Raw genomic sequence first — 19,680 nt, forward strand, 5'->3', positions numbered from 1 at the left:
ATATATATATATATATATATATATATATATATATATATATATATCTCAGTGAATGTAGGTTTGCGGCAGGGGTGTGTGATGTCTCCATGGTTGTTTAATTTGTTTATGGATGGGGTTGTTAGGGAGGTGAATGCAAGAGTTTTGAAAAGAGGGGCAAGCATGAAGTCTGTTGGGGATGGGAGAGCTTGGGAAGTGAGTCAGTTGTTGTTCGCTGATGATACAGCTGGTGGCTGATTCATGTGAGAAACTGGAGAAGCTGGTGACTGAGTTTGGTAAAGTGTGTGAAAGAAGAAAGTTAAGAGTAAATGTGAATAAGAGCAAGGTTATTAGGTACAGTAGGGTTGAGGGTCAAGTCATTTGGGAGGTAAGTTTGAATGGAGAAAAACTGGAGGAAGTAAAGTGTTTTTAGATATCTGGGAGTGGCTCTGGCAGCGGATGGAACCATGGAAGCGGAAGTGGATCATAGGGTGGGGGAGGGGGCGAAAATCCTGGGAGCCTTGAAGAATGTGTGGAAGTTGAGAACATTATCTCGTAAAGCAAAAATGGGTATGTTTGAAGGAATAGTGGTTCCAACAATGTATGGTTGCGAGGCGTGGGCTATGGATAGAGTTGTGCGCAGGAGGATGGATGTGCTGGAAATGAGATGTTTGAGGACGATGTGTGGTGTGAGGTGGTTTGATCGAGTAAGTAACGTAAGGGTAAGAGAGATGTGTGGAAATAAAAAGATCGTGGTTGAGAGAGCAGAAGAGGGTGTTTTGAAATGGTTTGGGCACATGGAGAGAATGAGTGAGGAAAGATTGACCAAGAGGATATATGTGTCGGAGGTGGAGGGAACGAGGAGAAGTGGGAGACCAAATTGGAGGTGGAAAGATAGAGTGAAAAAGATTTTGTGTGATCGGGGCCTGAACATGCAGGAGGGTGAAAGGAGGGCAAGGAATAGAGTGAATTGGATCGATGTGGTATACCGGGGTTGACGTGCTGTCAGTGGATTGAATCAGGGCATGTGAAGCGTCTGGGGTAAACCATGGAAAGCTGTGTAGGTATGTATATTTGCGTGTGTGGACGTATGTATATACATGTGTATGGGCCATTTCTTTCTTCTGTTTCCTTGCACTACCTCGCAAACGCGGGAGACAGCGACAAAGCAAAAAAATATATATATATATATATATATATATATATATATATATATATATATATATATATATATATATATATATATATGCACAGAGATAGGAGATAGGGGATTAAGAATACTTCCTACGTATTCCCTGTGTATCGTAGAAGGTGACTAAAAGGGGAGGGAGCGGGGGGCTGGAAATCCTCCCCTCTCGTTTTTTTTTTTTTTTTTTTTTTTTTCCAAAAGGAGGAACAGAGTGGGGCCAGGTGAGGATATCCCACAAAGGCCCAGTCCTCTGTTCTTAACGCTACCTCACTAACACGGGAAATGGCGAATAGTTTAAAAGAAAAAAAAGAAAAAAAAAATATATATATATATATATATATATATATATATATATATATATATATATATATATATATATATATATATATATATATATATATATTATTTATTTATATTTATTTATTATACTTTGTCGCTGTCTCCCATGTAAGTGAGGTAGCGCAAGGAAATAGACGAAAGAATGGCCCAACCCACCCTCATACACATACATGTCCACACGCGCATATACATACCTATATATCTCAACGTATACATATATTCACATGTACATAATTCATACTGTCTGCCCTTATTCATTCCCGTCGCCACCCCACCACACATGAAATGACAACCCCCTCCCCACGCATGTGCATGAGGTAGCACTAGGAAAAGACAACAAAGGCCACATTCGTTCACACTCAGTCTCTAGCTGTCATTGTATAATGCACCGAAACCACAGCTCCCTTTCCACAGCCAGGCCCTACAGAACTTTCCATGGTTTACCCCAGACGCTTCACATGCCCTGGTTCAGTTTCATTGACAGCACGTCGACCCCAGTATACCACATCGTTCAAATTCACTCTATTCCTTGCATGCCTTTCACCCTCCTGCATGTTCAGGCCCCGATCACTCAAAATCTTTTTCACTCCGTCTTTCCACCTCCAATTTGGTTTCCCACTTCTCCTCGTTCCCTCCACCTCTGACACATATATAAATCCTCTTTGTCAATCTCTCCTCACTCATTCTTTCCATGTGACCAAACCATTTCAAAACACCCTCTTCTGCTCTCTCAACCACACACTTTTTATTACTACACATCTCTCTTGCCCTTTCATTACTTACTTGATCAAACCACCTCACACCACATATTGTCGTCAAACATTTCATTTCCAACACATCCACCCTCCTCCGCACAACTCTATCTATAGCCCACGCCTCGCAACTATATAATATATATATATATATATATATATATATATATATATATATATATATATATATATATATATATACATATATATATATATATATATATATATGAATATATATTGCACTTGGGAGTTGGTGGTTTGGCATGGAGCGCTTTGGGAGGGAGGGATCTAGTGCTGTTGCAAAGAATTAGGTGCTGAGCATGTTGAGGTGGGATTGTATTGGAAGAATAATGTAAGATTTCCAAATTCATTTTATGCATCATTTGTAAGATAGGCATTCCCTGCAGGTGGGGCTGGACAGTGATGACCAAACTGATTGGAGAGGAATCAGAGGAGCTGAGAGGGGCAATACTGTTGGCGCCAAGACTCATCACTGCCCCTACTGTCCTTACAGTACTAATTTCACCACACATCTTCAGAATCACATACGAACACATACAGGAGAGAAGCCATTTATGTGCCCATATTGTCCCTTCCGTTTTGCCCAGAAAGGAAGTCTACGGTCACATCTTTTGACTCATACAGGAGAAAAGCCATATGCATGTCCCCATTGTTCGTATCGTACTTCAAGGAATAACACTCTGAATGCTCATATTTGGGCTCATCATATGTAGAGTAGTAGAGATCCTGTAAAACATTTTTATTTTGTTCCCTTAGAATTTCATTTACACTAAAAGATATACTTCTGTTGGAATTACTGAAAAATATATTTCATGTCTAAGAGCACATATCTGGCTAGGATTGATGAGGTTTTTATGTCTAAATAATGTTTTTGTTGTGGATAGCATTTGATAAAGCAAGATAATTTGTTTTGTGAAAAACAAGCTATTATCAATGAATGTTGAGTCTAACTTGAGTCTTATAGGTTATTTTTTCAGTTATACTGCAGGGAAATGCATACTTACATGTATATCTTTGTAAAAGAAATTTTTTTCCATTGGTTTTAGATATATGCAATGGAACTTGTTTTTTATTTTCATCTGTTTTGAGAAAGCTTTATAACTGAAGCAGTTCATTTTCAATACTGACTGTTTTCTGCCATATCATATGATAGTATTCAATTTTGTCAGTGATTACAAGCTGTCCCTGAATCTTGCAAGTTAGTAAAGCATTCAAGTCAAAATCTCTCTTCTTCTCTGCAATATAATGTAAGATGATCATTTACGGTAAGTTCTTGTAGAGTTCTACATATTGATATTATTATTATTATTATTATTATTATTATTATTATTATTATTATCCCTGGGGATAGGGGAGGAAGAAAACGTCCCACATATTCCCTGTGTGTTGTAGAAGGTGACTAAAAGGGGAGGGAGGGGGGACTGGAAATCCTCTCCTCCCATATTTTTATCTTCCAAAAGAAGGAACAGAGAAGGGGACTAAGCGAGGATATTCCTTCTAAAGCTCAGTCCTCTGTTCTTAACACTACCTCGCTAATGCGGGAAATGGCAAATATGCATGAAAAATATTATTATTATTGTCATCATTATTATTATTGTTATTCTTTTTTATTATAACACTTTCTTGATTAAACCTACATCAGTCAATAACTAAAGACAGAATATTCAGGCTATGCCTGTCAGCGTACGTAAGCAAGAAACAATATTTTAATATTATTCTAATGCTTTTAAAAAACTTTCCTGATTAGGTGAACAAATGTGATATATTCAGTCACCCTCATTCTTTACTCTTATTATTATTACTATTATTATTGTTGTTATTATTATTATTATTATTATTATTATTATTATTATTATTATTATTATTATTATGACACTTTCTTAGTTAAAACTACATCTGTCAATAACCAAAGACAAAGTTTTCAGCAATGCCTGTCAGCTTAGCAAAACAAGGAATGATATTTTAACTGTATTATTCTAATGGTTTTAAAAGAATTTTACTGATTAGGTAAACAAATGTGATGTACTCAGTCACCCTTACTTTTACTTTCATGATCTGGAAATTCAATCAAGCTCATGTACAGATCTTTCTCTAACTCTCTCATTCAATATACATTCAGTTACATATCATAGAGTAAATATCATGTTTTCAAATTTGGAAAAGTCTTCTGATATTATCTTAAATTTTTTGCTTTTCTAGAGTTTTTTCATTATGAATAACATAAACATGATCAAGAATTCCCATCTCTTTCTAAAGTGTTAACCAGGCATATATCTTATTCAGAATCTTATCATAGACAACTACACATACTCAAACAGGTCCAGGAGACATGGGCACATGAGTGTAGAGATCTCTCACCACACTGTTATGAGTAGGTAATCACAAATAGGTAATTACACTGACACACACACACACACACACACACACACACACACACACACACACACGCACACACACACAGCACATACATTGATTTTAGGAATTGTATGGTAACAGAGAAGAATGTTCAAGAAATGGGGCTCCATTAGTATAAAACTCCCTCCCCGTAAAGTACAAATAGGTGATTACACACATACACACACACACACACACACACACGTCATATATAATGAATCTCTCAGATTTTAAATGAGAAATAAGCTGTCTTGGATAAACAGGAATGCTGGTTGGATTGTTTGTATTTTGATTGTCAGAAAACATTTGATACTGTACCACATGGGAGGCTGAGTGAGAAGCTGGATCACCAGGTTGGAATAAGCTGGAAATTTCTTCAATAGACAGAAGATTATTTTGGTGGCAGGGAACACAAGACATGTGAGTACAGCTTTCTTCAAAAGGTTAAAGGTCATTAGATGAGTGCCTCAGGATTCATTGTTAGGACTGTTATGCTTCTAGATCATTTTGAATGACTTGCCGAAGGTATGAATTCATATCTAAGCTTGTTTGCAGTTGATACAAAGGTCACAAGCAAAGTCAAAAGCAAGCAGGATTGCATTTACTTACATGTGGCCCTAGAAATTCAACCAGAGCATATGTAGTGAAAAGGATGGGAAGAGAGAATGAAAGGACTCAATGTGATCATTATCTAGCATCAGCATTCTGACTGTGAGAAAGACTCATGAGTTGACATTGTCCCTAACCTGTTGCCAGAGTCGTGCATCAGAAGAATAATAAGGGGGGGACGGAGTGTCTGGTGGTAAATCTAAAGCATTTAGAGAAATTATGATAATATAACTATTCAAGTATGTATCCTTGAGCAGGTGTCCCTCATACCCAATACAGCATTCAGCCAATGTAATCTTACTGTTGAGTAGATGATTAGAGCTGAATTATGTGTTAGGGCAAAATGTGAGGCCATATTGTAAATAATGTATTTTGCTCAGATGTTGTTAATTGGGGATGTAACATGTTGTAGCTAAATCTACCATAGAAAATATGCTGCTGTTTCCTAGAGAGCATCAGAAATGTAAGATGAGTAGTAGGGATGGGAGACAAAAGCCTAGATAAACTTACACTTAAAGTGAGAGCATTTATTCAGTTCTAAAGAGGTAACTGAACACTACAGCATCAGTGAAACAGCACTTCTTATGGGAAATTGATACAGTTCATAGTGCACAGTGAATGACAAAAACAAATATGTCCACAATGAGTTGGGAAAACAACTCTTGAGTATGAACTTGGGAAAGAAGAGTTCAATTAGTACTAGACATACTTTGCTTGATATTGATATAAAAAAAAGCCTTGAAAGAATTGAAGAATGATACAAAGTATGTGCCCATATGTAACAAAATTATTTTTTACTGCTTAGCATCTTCCTTTCCTCAGGAGACTAAGAGAAGGTTAGTGGTGGTATTTAGGGGAATTAGTGAGCTAGGGAGTGAAGATGGTAGATCTGTAGTGTATTATTTCACTTTAGCATTTGGATGAGAATTTTGAACAACTTCCTATTGAATGAGGATGATATGTACAAAGTGACCCTGAAAAGGTGGATTTATATTATCAGATGTGATCCAGTGCTATGACAGAAACCACAGTCAATAAAAGTGTCAGTAATTAATTGCTGAATAACAAAAGTAATATTCAATATAAGAGAAAAATGAAGGAATTCTTAGCGTATTTTTAGGTGAGACACAGAATACTGATAATGAAATATGAAATGATGTTTAAGCTATATACATAAAAGTTTCATCGTGAATCATCGCACACACACAAAAAAAATAACACAAGAATGATATAGGCTTATATATGATTAAAACACTGGAAGGGGCAACCTTAGCAGTGTCTGTGAAAGTACTGTATGTCAAGAGATAAGGAGAGAATGATGCTTCAGATTTGATGCTTCATGGTGTAGTGTTCACTTTATCTTTTTTGACAGCATTTGTGTCTGACTTATAATAGAAACTGGTTAGAAAACTGCCATATTTTTAAGTCATATTTAGTCACAACTTGATAATCAGTCAATGCACTCCTTGAATATCTAATTGGCAGTTTAGTACTTATGTAGTGTATATGACACCATTTGAAGGTACTCCAAAATCATGCTTAGTTTTGAAGTTTTTCATTAAGTTTTCCGATTACTCATAAACTTATTGTAACAAGCCCTTGGTGACATACCCATGGCTTACAAATATTTGGTAATTAAACTGCCCAGTGATAGAGAAAAGTAAGGTTTTGGGCCTTTGTAAAGGAGATGGTTGGACTGATAGCTTTCCTTTCCATAAATCACACACTATATCCTATTAAAACCTCAAGTAAATGGAAGATGCACATTATTTTGTATAAAATATGGGACATGTAGAATATGTAAAGTTATAAGACATGTGACATTTTATCAACTTAAGACTGTAATATCTATAGAAGAATTTTGTATTAGATAGATTTATGCATTTAACAACCTGTAATGCAGAGAAGAACATTTTACTGTTTTTCTTTTACACATCTTATCTGTTTGACAAAAATAGGAAGAATATCATATATTAATGTTAAATATCCATACAGTACAGAAAAAAATGTAATAGTATAGTAGCAAAGTACACAATGAGTGAAGCATTTTATCATTTTCTTCATTACTAAATTAAAGATTACTTCTTAAATATATTTTCAACAGCAGAATTTATGCAGAAGCACCCAGACAGTAATTAGTTGAAGATATTCCTTCATTGGTTTCTGTGTTTTCTTCATGATTACTGCAGGTTTCACTCTCCAAGAAATTTGTTGAACATTGATAATAAGAATGAATATAGAATGTAACTAACTAAGCTGAAAGACTGAGAAATAAGCAAAGAAATGTGATGTTATCTGGATGAATGAATTTTTTATCACTATACATTGAGTAAGATGGGCATTCCCTACAGGTGGGGCTGGACAGTGATGGCCATAGGAGTGGCTGGAGTGGATCCACAGGAGCAGGGAAAGGTATTGTCATCAGATACAAGAGTCATCAGTGCCAATATTGTCCCTACACAACCCATTATACAACAAATCTGCTGAACCATGTGCGCACACATACTGGAGAAAAGCCATATTCATGTCAATATTGTCCTCTCCAATTCACACAAAAAGGAACCCTACGGTATCACATTTTGACTCACACTGGAGAAAAGCCCTTTGCATGCCAATACTGTACTTACCGATCATCAAGAAAGGGCAATTTGAAAGCTCATGTTTGTGCTTTTCATTCTTAATGTTTTAGGTTAAAAATCAGTGAGATTTAAGAAAACAGTATTGAAATATAAACTACTTTCAAGAAACTGGAAAAGAAAAAGTATATTACTTTAACTTATGTTCCTACCCTATGAACCCTTTATATAGAGATCCCAAAATGCTCAGACACCTGCCGCATACTCTGAGTGGGACCGCAGGTCAAGGAGTGTGATGATGCTGTGCGTCTTCTATGAGAGGGGAGTGTTGGACTATTAAGGGTAAATGTCTAGTGTCTTTAGTATGGAATGTGTCTTGGACATGAATTTGTGATAGATTTAATTGGTATCTATGATTTTGTTGGGATGGGTGGTATCTAAAGCACAGATGAGAAAGTGTAACTCTCATATGGCTGGGGGGAGTAGTTTTAGAGGGGTATATGTCTAGTGAAGTGGTGTTTACGATTGGGTTGGGATGGCAGTTGTTGGTGCTGACTGTGTCATTTTATAAATATTGTGTTTGTTGGGGTTGAGGGGATCTGATAGTAAAGCTTGCTGAAATGTAAGGAAGGAGTACAGTTTTTATTTTTATGTTCTGTGTGGGGATTTGTGTTAGTTATAGCATGGTGTAGAGGAAAAGGGTTTGGCGCTGCTCAATCCATTGACAGCATATTGACCCCAGTATACTCTATTCCTTGCACGCCTTTCACCCTCCTGTATGTTCAGGCAATGATCACTCAAAATCTTCTTCACTCCATCCTTCCACCTCCAATTTGGTCTCCTGTTTCTCTTCGTTCCCTCTACCTCTGACACATACATCCTCTTTGTCAATCTTTCCTCACTCATTCTCTCCATGTGACCAAACCATTTCAACGCATTTCATTTCCAGCACATCCACCCTCCTCCGCACAACTCTATTTATAGCCCATGCCTTGCAACCATATGATATTGTTGGAACCACTATTCCTTCAAACATACCCATTTTTGCACCTAAAGATAAGGTTCTTGCCTTCCACACATTCTTCATTGATTCCATGGTTCCATCCGCTGCTAAATCCACTCCCAGATATCTAAAACACTTAACTTCCTCCAGTTTTTCTCCATTCAAACTTACCACCCAACTAATTTGTCCCTCAACCCCACCCTATATATATATTTTCATTTCATACTTGATCACTGCTTCCCAAGGTAGCAAGGTAGTGTCAGGAATGGATGGAGAAAGGTCACATTCACTCATATCCATTCATTATCTGTCATGTGCAGTGCACCTAAACTACAGTCCCATATCCACAACCAGGCCCCCATAAACCTTTTCATGGTTTACCTCAGCCACTTCACATGTCCTGGTTCAGTCCTTTGACAGCACATCGACTCCTTTATACCACATAATTCCAACTCATCCAATCCTATCCCATGCACAATTTCCATATATATAACTGTTACTGGACTATTCCTGTTACACTGTGAGTGATATGTCACCATCAGTGAGCCTGTATCATCATCATTGAACAAGAGGTGGTACAGTAACACCCAAATTAGGTGTTAAAGATAGTCCTAATAACTAGGCCTAAAGCTCAAACAACCAGCTAATCCTGCATTTTGCATGGAATGCAACCTTGAGGCTACAGGAAACCCATGAAAAGGGTCCTAGGGCTGTATGATAATGATGATGGTACACATATATACAAAATATCTTCATATTATACTGTACTACTTTTACTCTCAAAGAAGGAAAATTGGACTGAGATTGATGATGCAACATTTTTTGTACATTTTATCTCAAATCTTCATGCTGGCAAGCATGAAACTAAAAGTGTATTTCAACCCTTACTTGTTTTTGTACCTGGATATTTATTAGTATTTTTTCATCAATTGTGAGTGGTATATAGCTTTGATAAGACTACTTTGATGATCATTTGAATGTATGAATTTATTTTCTGAAATATATGAAGTACTGCCCATCATCTAAAGGCAGAAAGCTGTGTAAATGTGAGATGTTGGTAATAATAAAAGTGTAAACTCATACTTGGATAATCTTTCAAATGGATCATTAACCACTTTAACTTACCGATGAATACATGAACCTTTCTAGTCTACTGTGTAATCAAGGAGTGATTGTGAAATGTGATATGAGTTGTATAATCCTAATCAAATCACAAAAGGGTAACATGAAGTGTGTAAGTTTTGTCAGTGGCAGAAGTACTAGTTGGATAAAGCAGGAGCTTTATTTCTGTGAAAACCCAAAGTAATTTATCATAATGTATGTAAAGTATTCGATTCTTCAGTGCAGCGTATTAAGGAAAATACAGTGTATTTTGTATTTTCTTTCCCTGAAGATGTTATTAGACTGCTTTTCCCAAACTGAAAATTTACTGTAAAACAGAAATGAGTCTAAGTTGGTACTGAGATGTGATTATATATGATTTATATAAAATATTTTACACAAATCATTTTTACTTTACTTGCCATGAAGCTACATTGTATATGGTAAAAAAATAGATATCTGAAATATCTTACAGATAGGTTATTTTGCTTTATATACAATTTCAGGAGGAAGAAATAGATTTAATGATAAACTGTTTCTCCTGTTCAGCAAGATTTGATACTCTGTAATCATATAAACAATAAAAATTCTGTGTATTACTGATGTTTTCCATTGTGAAGCTGTCTGCTTTTTACTCAGCATTCAGCATGACCAAAAATACTGTACATTACTCAAGTTATTTTAATCATCAGTTTTATCAATATTTTCAGTTGGTATGAATTATGCATCTGGAAGAAACACTGCTCAAATACAGTTGTTTGAAAAGTTATATAATTATACTCAAGTTACCAATAAAAATTGATTCCAGGCATTATGCAACAGAACCAATCATTCTAAAGAATCTTCTGAGAGGATGAATAACAGCATTGCACAGATCAAGTTGAATGAAGAATTTGAACTGGAAGATTTTTTCACCTTGTTCTTTACAGCTTTATTTGAGTGAATACTAGTGTCTGCCAAAATTCCATATCATAAATGTTTTCACTGCTTTTTGGGATCATGATTTTGTATCCTCTGCATACACTAAAGTAAACTCTTTTCTTCAAGGTGATGCTAATTTACAGGAATGTAAAAGACATAATCGAAGCTCCCATAACTTTATTAAGGCAAACCTTCCTGAGAAGAAAAAATATATATATTTATATATATATATATATATATATATATATATATATATAGAGAGAGAGAGAGAGAGAGAGAGAGAGAGAGAGAGAGAGAGAGAGAGAGAGAGGAACAATTGACAAAGAGGATATATGCACCCAAATGTAATTAAACAAACCAGTGTAAAGTTTTATTTTTAGTATATTTGTAAATGATTTTATGATTTATCTTAACTCTTTCAGTCTTATTATCCTCAGTCAAGGAAAGCATAGTAAGGCGCTATTGTCCTCGATCAAGGAAAGCATAGTAAGATGCTATTGTCCACAGTTGAGGCAGTTTGATTTCCTGCCACAAGATGAACTGGAAGGGCTAGGTAGTTTTTATTGGCTAGCCATAGTTGGCAACTCCAACAAAGAATGAGTCATTGGAGCTGTCTGGAGGCCTTATTAACATGCTAGTGATCATGGTGGTTGGTTGAACTTCTTCTCTAGGGACTTCCCACATCTGTAGTTCCTGCCACCACACCCACAACCCATATATAGGATTGGCCAATACATTAATCCTTTTTTTTCCTGCATTAGGAATGTTTAACTCATGATTGATAAAAAAGATAATGATTTTGATAGTCTTGTCCACCTGATTTTGTAGACAGAAGATATTTATGACTCTTTTGCATGCAAAGGACTGGCAAATCTAGATATTTATTTTTTTGTGCATCTTTTTATCGTTAGAAAGAAAAACCCATGCACTAGAGAGAAAATATTATTTACGATTTTCAAAATGAGGAAGACCAACTAATAAATTTTGCACTGAAAGGGTTAAATGTAAAAGTGCACTTTGAATGCAATTCAACCAACATCAATGTATTTAGTTTTCTTTGTATTTGTTGTGGTACCAAAGAAAATACACTTGTCACTACTGTATTTTCAGTATTTTATTTTCAAATACATTAGCAAAAACCTTATGTCATACAGTTTGATTAATTATAAGACATTAGGAACCTCTTTATGCTTTTTTATTTTCCTTTATCATAGTTTTGCTCAGTAAGGTGGGAATCCTCTACAGATGGGCCTGGATGGAAGAGCCTCAGGGACAGGGAAGATGCTCATCACTGGCAAGACTCACCAGTGTCCCTACTGTGACTACATTACAACTAATTATGCTCACCTACTGAGACATGTACGCAAACACACTGGGGAGAAGCCATTTGCCTGCCCACACTGCCCTTTCCGAGCAACTCAAAATGATAACCTAAAGAGACACATTCGCACTCATACTGGTGAGAAGCCATTTGCCTGTGCTCAATGTCCCTGCACCTTCGCAGATAAGAGCAGCTTGAAGAGTCACTTGTGGAATCACCATAATTAAGGTATTTTCTATATGGGCCAAATACATTTGTTCATGTAGTATCTTTATGGTATTTTCAATGAATAAAGACATTACTGATGTTGATATAAGCTTTGTTTGATAAGATGTAGTATTGCATATAATCAGTAACTAGCATTTAGTTGACAAAGTCCAACGATGTCTTCTTAATTTCATGTATTCTGACACTTTGTAAAGAAACAGTCTTCACTGATGATTTTGATGATTTGATGATATTGATGATTTGTTTTTCTTTCTGATATAAGTATTTTATATACATTGTATTCTTTATATTACCAAATGCAGATGTTTCATTGGTTGTGCCATTATGATGCTGAAGTACTGTAAAGCTGTTTATCTTACACAATATCTTCTTATTCTGACGAATGAAAACTTTATGTTATTTGTAAAGAGTTTTCAAAATAACAAGTTTCCGTTCCTCAAAGTTACTTATGTATGGAGAAAAGGAGAGGTACGTTGAATCAATAAAACAGGATGTGAATCAACACATCATTTAATCTTTGCATCTGTGTGCCGTTGTAATAAATCCTTTCACTGTCAATTTATCTGATTCTTTTACTTAATGAAATTTTTAATCTTTCTCGTGGCTCTTCTCACTTTTATGTATTTTGCAAAGAAAGTGATTCACTTTTTGAAAAGACATAACATCACAAAGACAAATGATTATTTGGAAGCTCAACTAGCAGGCTCAGGACAAGAGTATTCTTTTCTCAGATGTAGCTCATATTTTCACAATCAAAAGACGTAATCAAAAGATGGAAACCGTCTTTTGAGATAAGATTATAAACCATGTAGAGGACCCTTGCCTAATGAATGAATCTCAGCATGGTTTTTGATAAAATCACTCATATCTGACAAATGTACTTGCTTTGTTTAAGATATAATCACCATGTATGAAGAAAAAAAAGCAGTTGACGCCATCTATTTAGACTTTCAAAAAGCATTTAATGATTCTCCATATCACAGGTTAAGTTGCATGACATAAATGGGGATGTATCATGGTGGTTAGGAATTTGGTTGACAGGCTGTGAACAAAGAGTAGCTATTAATGGTCAAGCCACAGAATAGTTAAGCATACTAAGTGCAGTACAAGGATAGGTTTTTGAACTGGTGCTCTTTCTCATGTATGTATGTGTTGACAATATGGTCTGCATTATAAGACGTCAAAATTCATAGACAATACTAAGCTGGGAAATTAATCTAAAACAGAAAGTGAATGCCTGCAACTTCAAATGGACATAGACAAACTAATGGACTGGGTTCACAGTTGCCTTTTTGTTCTAAAAACAAAAAGGCAAGGTACTAAAGGATAAGGAAAAATGCATAGATGTAATAATCTTTGTGATCAAAGATCAATTAAGCAGTGCACAAAACCAGTTAAAACTGAACAAATTCTTGGATTTATGGGCAGTGTTATCAATTATAAGTCCAGGGAAATTATCTTCACTTTACAAGTCACTGGTGCATCCCCAGCTTGAATATTGTATTCACTTTTGGTCACCCTTCTTGAAAGCAGGCGCAGGTAGAATGGAGAGTACAAATGCAAGTTTCAAGACGATTCCTGGACTGAGAAGGAAATCCCATGAGAGCCAACTAAATGACTTTGGTCTATTTTGCATAGAATAGAGAAAGTTAAGAGGTGATCTTATACAGGTATTCAAATTATCAAAGATTTCAAAGCTTTCAATCTAAGAAGCTGCTTATGGATACATTTATCTGATTTCGCTCATAGTAACGAAACAAACTTAAGGGCAAATGTTTTTAACTTAAAAGACATGAAGCACTTATTCTTCAATAGGATTGTTAACACTATATAGAATGATTTACCTATTAGAATGGTTGAAAATGGTACCATAGGTGCATTTAAGGATAGACTTGATACAAGATTTGCCTCAAATCCAGGACTGACATTATTTACATTTCCTAAGGTAATAGGAAAGTATATTCTTTTCTCTGAATATCTGTATGTCTTTCTACCCATACTGCAATACTCTTTGAGTTCTTGATCAGTTCTGCTATCACGAACAGCCTTCATAGAACACAGTGGTCTGTTCCTACTTGAAAACTTTATATTCCTTTGCATTGATATTTGCATCTATATTTTCAGTGTTTCAAATATGATCCCTCATTATCAAACTTTAGTGAATGGCAAAACCAGTTTACAAGAAGTATATATAAAAAGGGTCCACTTATTTGCCATCAAAATTGACCCAGATTATTTGTATAAGCATTAAACTGTTAGTTGTACTTGATATTGCAAACACAACTCAGTAAAAGCACAAATAGATCAATTGAAGGACTCAGAAGGAAGGTTTACTGAGCCAAAGATGGTTACTTATGTGAGGAGATAAATTTCAAGTTCTTAAGTTTTTTCAGTATGAAACACCATTTTGAATACTACTGAAATGCAAGGAAAGATTATGCAAACCACTGATGGCACTACTGAGGTAAAAATAAGCTTCATATTGGCCTAAGTCCCATATAAAGTACTTTACCAAGATGATACCTTACTCTACATACAAACAAAATGCAGAGAAAAGAGGTGAAACACTTTAGATGTGTAAATTCTCACCTGAGGATGGATTATTATCAAGAAAATGGCCATTGAGAGAACAAATGTCATATCTATTTGCAAGATAGGTTAGAGAAAAACAATGAGTTTCAGGCTTGTTTCACAGATAAGTGCAATTTAGATACTCCTACCAACAAATGGATCAGTGCAAAAAAACTATCCATATGAGAAACAACATGGTTTCAAACAATGTAGGTCTTGTCTTCTGGACTTTTGTGGTAAGGTAGTTGGTAGCCTAAGAATAGACAGGTGGATGAACTGTATTTTTGAACTGCCAAAAGGTGTCCCTCACTGCATTCCACACGAGGCTGGTCAATAAACAGATTTCCTAGCAGGAACAGGAGCAGGGTTCCTTCATTCCATTCAAAAACACTTAACTGAAAGGGAACAGAAGACAAGTGTAAGAGGTAACTTTCCAAGCTGGGATGAAGTAACCAATAGTTTCAAAGGGCCCATGTTTTTCCTGATCAATATACATGACTTGCAAGAAGGCTTTTAATCATGTGGTACCTGAAAATATTTGTGGATAATATTTGAATTACTAGAGGAGTAAGAAGTATTGACATTTGTAACAAAGCTGCAAAGCAACTTGGGCAGGATCAAGTACCTGTATTAGTGAGATACATACATAACAAAATTCAGCCTAACTGATTCAAATTTGATGAAGATAAGCACATAGATATGATGCCAAACTTTAACTATCACTTTGTATTACAGGAATTTTCCTGTGATAAAGACATAGAGGTCAGTTTAATACCCAGTCTGTCAACTGATAACCTAATTTAGGATATTGTTATGAAAGTAAACTAGAAACTATTGAATTTTTAGATTTTCTTGAAGTTTATGAACAAAGAGATGTTAAGAGAAATAAAGGCTCCATTTAATTGACCCAAAGTGGAGTATGCAGTCTCTATTTGGTCACCTTATTCAAAAAGACATGTGGATTTACTGGATAGTGTCCAAATATGGGCAGTCAAAATTATATACATCTGAAACAGAGAGGCTAAGCTAAAGAGGTAGGCTACCAGTCATGAACTTTCCCACACTGGAATAGAGAAGCATGAGGGGTAGATATGACTGTAGTTCTTGAGCTCCTCAATGGATCTGACTGTAGTGACGCAGAACACTTCTTGGAGATGGGAAAGAGCCAATCAATCAGATGACATTAAAGGAAACTGAGCAAGAGAGGTGTCAAAGATGATGTGAAGAAATACATTTATGGTAAAAGGTAGTGGATGGGTGGGACAAGCTAAGTGGGGAAGTAATAAATGCATAATCTATAACAACATTCAAGACACTGTATGGAAGAAAAGAGAAGTAGAGAGATGGACTCCCAATAAAGTAAAAGCTCCTCCTAATATGCCTAAATCACAGATAGATAACATACTAGGCTTAGACAAACCTGAAGAGCCTTCTTTTATTTACAGTTTTTCACCAAGGAATTTATGTACATTTAGAGGAAATAGTGATTCTCATGGCGGCTGGGAAATTATATCTTTTTATGGACTGAGTTGTCATGTAAAGATATATTAATGAACATAAACTGAGAAGTAGATGAACTAGAATTGTATGATACCCCACTGAGAAATCTGAGAAGAATGTTTGTAAAGCATTCAGTGTTATCAATCATTCCTCCAAGAAAACAAGTCTTGCTACCAAGAAATAATGGTGGCATCAAAAGATTCAAGTCATACAGTGGAGTGCATATGAGATATGATATGTTAAAAGATATACTTTTTAGTGACTAGAAAACTCAGCAATACTTGTAAACCACATAAGAAAGTGATCCCTCCTTACAAAAATTAAACAAATTCTTCTTTATGAGTTCTAAGGCAGTGCACAGAAAATGGTGTTACTTTGTTGAGGGCACAGCTTAAGCAAAATCATTGGGATAATAGAAAGTTCGTGGCTCTGAATTATACTAAGCAACAGGAAATTATAGGTATTAGAAAACTGAGCTGAAATAAAGATCACTAAAGAAAAAAAGAAATGGTAAAGCTGATATTGAGTCTACAATTGAGACTTGCGTTACTGCCAGGAGGAAGTGTATAGATAATGATATTTAAGAATTCAAGGACAGGAGCCCCAAGTAGGAATGAAAAAATAGAAGGTTTAGATAAGAACGGCTTTAGTGCTACAGTATCAGTAGAAAGAATGTGCATTTAGCTTCAGCAGTTTAATTATCAGGGAATGAGTGACTTTTCTGGGTAACCAAACTATTATAGAAATTAGACCCTTTTTGAAACATATTCAATCTTAAGAGTGTCAATAGCTTCCTATTTGTTGAAAACACTAAACAAATTTGTCATTCTAAAAGTCTGTAATTCTAATTCTCTCTCAGTTTCTGATCAACAATAAGAAGAAAGTTTATAAAATCAGAAAACAACATAGGTTAACATTTAGAGGTAATGATTTTTGTAATGCATATTAGATTATGATATTGGCAACATGAATTAGATATACAGAGATAGATAGACAGACAGATAGATATTGGCAACAAAGTTGTTAAACAACAACTGAAATCTAGTGATGTCTGGAATTTCTGTTGAAAACATGAAAGTATTTGAATTATGCCACGAGATAGAATACACAAAGTTCTTGTTTATGACTCTAACAAAGTGTTAGATTTTATTACTCTAAACTGTATAACTTTCAATAAGATAGGTATCCTCAACAGGTGAGGCTGGAGAGTGACTGCCTGAGACTTGCGAGGAGAGGACCCTTAAGAGCTGAGAAGACCTACACACTCACTGGCAAGATGCACCATTGCTCCGACTGTGCCTATTCAACTACAGCCAAGTCAAATCTTATCAGACATTCCCGGATTCATACCGGAGAGAAACCATTTTCTTGCTCTCACTGTACTTACAGTACAACTATTAAGGATAATTTAAAGAGACATGTCCTTACTCATACTGGAGAGAAACCATTTGCTTGTCCATATTGCACTTATCGCTCAATACAAAAGATTCACCTCACTTCCCACATGAGGAGCCATTATAATAAGGCTTCTGATTCTCCAGTGAATTTTGGACAATGAGTTGTTGCTCTAGTATGAAGTCATCAAGTTGCCAGTCTACTCATTTCAGTAAAGAATATTCCTTTTAAAGAATTTTTATATGATACTGCATGTTTGCATAAAGTACATAGATCTTCATAGTAATGTAACTACTGTATGAACACATCCAATTATTATTATCATAGATATTTAACTTTTTCTTATTTTTATTGGTAGAATTTCTAATATCTTTAGAACTTAATCTTTATTCAATGAATAGTGATTCACCAGAAATTCATGATTGCTTAAAACTCTATATGTAGAGATACAGAATTATGCAAGAGACCAAATTGATTAATCAGAAGTAAAGTAACCTTCTAATATTAATATTTTTTTTTTCCTTCCCTAAGTATATGAGAAGTTTGTACCCTTACATTCAGATATAAGTAGCATAAAAGTGAATATAAAATGATTCATGAAGTTGGGGAATTGAAGCCTACAAATGATGAGAGAAATAGTCTGATAAGGGTTGCATCAATGACTGAAGAAAACCAGATATTATAACAAAACTAAGGTGTAGAGATACTGAAGATTCTGAAACAGATAAGAAGAATGGAATACAAAGGAAGTCAAACAGCAACAGACAACCGGGACTTTTGAGGCTGTTTGTGAAAGCAGAAAGTATCAAAATTTCACAGACTAATGTGGTAAAAGTATTGGATAGGATTGTCAAAAAAGCTATGGTACAGTTAGAAGAAAGATGCTAGATTAAGAAAACCACAAAGGTGAGAAAATTGAAATGGAATTGAGGAGTAGGGATACTAAAGATTCTGAAGATAAACAAAGTAGGGTACTAGATAGAGTTGTTGAGAAGGCTGTGTATACAGTCAGAGACAGGATGCAAGTGGGAATATGGGAAACCGTGTCACATGTCTACTGATGCCCAGCATCACAGTCTGAGGTTGAGCATCCCGGGCTGAGGCCAGGAATTAATGGAATACTATATTCCATTACACCCTGATCTAATTTACCAGACTGAATTTATGATGTAAATAAGTGTGAAGGGGTCAAAAAGGTCCATTAAAAGCTAAATTCTGATGTACTGAAGTCCATCAGAGTGGATTTCATCATATCCATGATTGCACCATGGACAGAGTGGTGTGCTTAAATTGATCTAAAATCCTTTATAGCACATCCTGCTTATGATGGATTTTGGGCTGTCCAGCAAAATGGGTTAGGTCATCCACAAGCCTCACGTCATAGGACTAGCTTAGTGATAACCCTAACAAATACCTCCCTGCCAAACCTTCTTGGAAAGTGCTCAGACCTACATCTCATGAACTTCAAATGCAGAATACTAGCTCTCAACCTCTTCCTGTTTTTAGGAAAGTAAATGAACAGTATAAAGACTGGTTATTGATGTGATGACATGCTATATGAAAATATAGATATGTGTGTTCGCTTGTTTTGAGGAGCTGATACCAAAGTTTAGGTAAGCATATAATTCAGAATTTTCTGACAAAATTCCTTGTCAATACATATGCCATTTTAATATGACCATAAAATGAGCTGGGCATCCCCTACAGGTCCGGCTGAGTGTGGAGACTGAGAGGCCTATTGGGATGGGAGTCGCAGAAGCTGGTTTTGGCATCACTGGCATTGA

At 35.6% G+C, this 19,680-nt stretch overlaps 1 protein-coding gene across 1 annotated transcript; it reads left to right on the plus strand.

The window, feature by feature from the left end:
• Nucleotides 1-2,988: 2,988 nt before the first annotated feature.
• On the plus strand, nt 2,989-17,830 carry LOC139747115 (uncharacterized). Its single transcript, XM_071659003.1, has 3 exons — nt 2,989-7,692; nt 12,127-12,430; nt 17,697-17,830. The coding sequence occupies exons 1-2, from the start codon at nt 7,615-7,617 to the stop codon at nt 12,427-12,429; spliced, it is 381 nt and encodes a 126-aa protein (XP_071515104.1). The 5' UTR covers nt 2,989-7,614; the 3' UTR covers nt 12,430; nt 17,697-17,830.
• Nucleotides 17,831-19,680: the final 1,850 nt, after the last annotated feature.

This window comes from Panulirus ornatus, chromosome 67 (genome assembly GCF_036320965.1).
Source record: "Panulirus ornatus isolate Po-2019 chromosome 67, ASM3632096v1, whole genome shotgun sequence".
Classification (NCBI taxonomy): domain Eukaryota; kingdom Metazoa; phylum Arthropoda; class Malacostraca; order Decapoda; family Palinuridae; genus Panulirus; species Panulirus ornatus.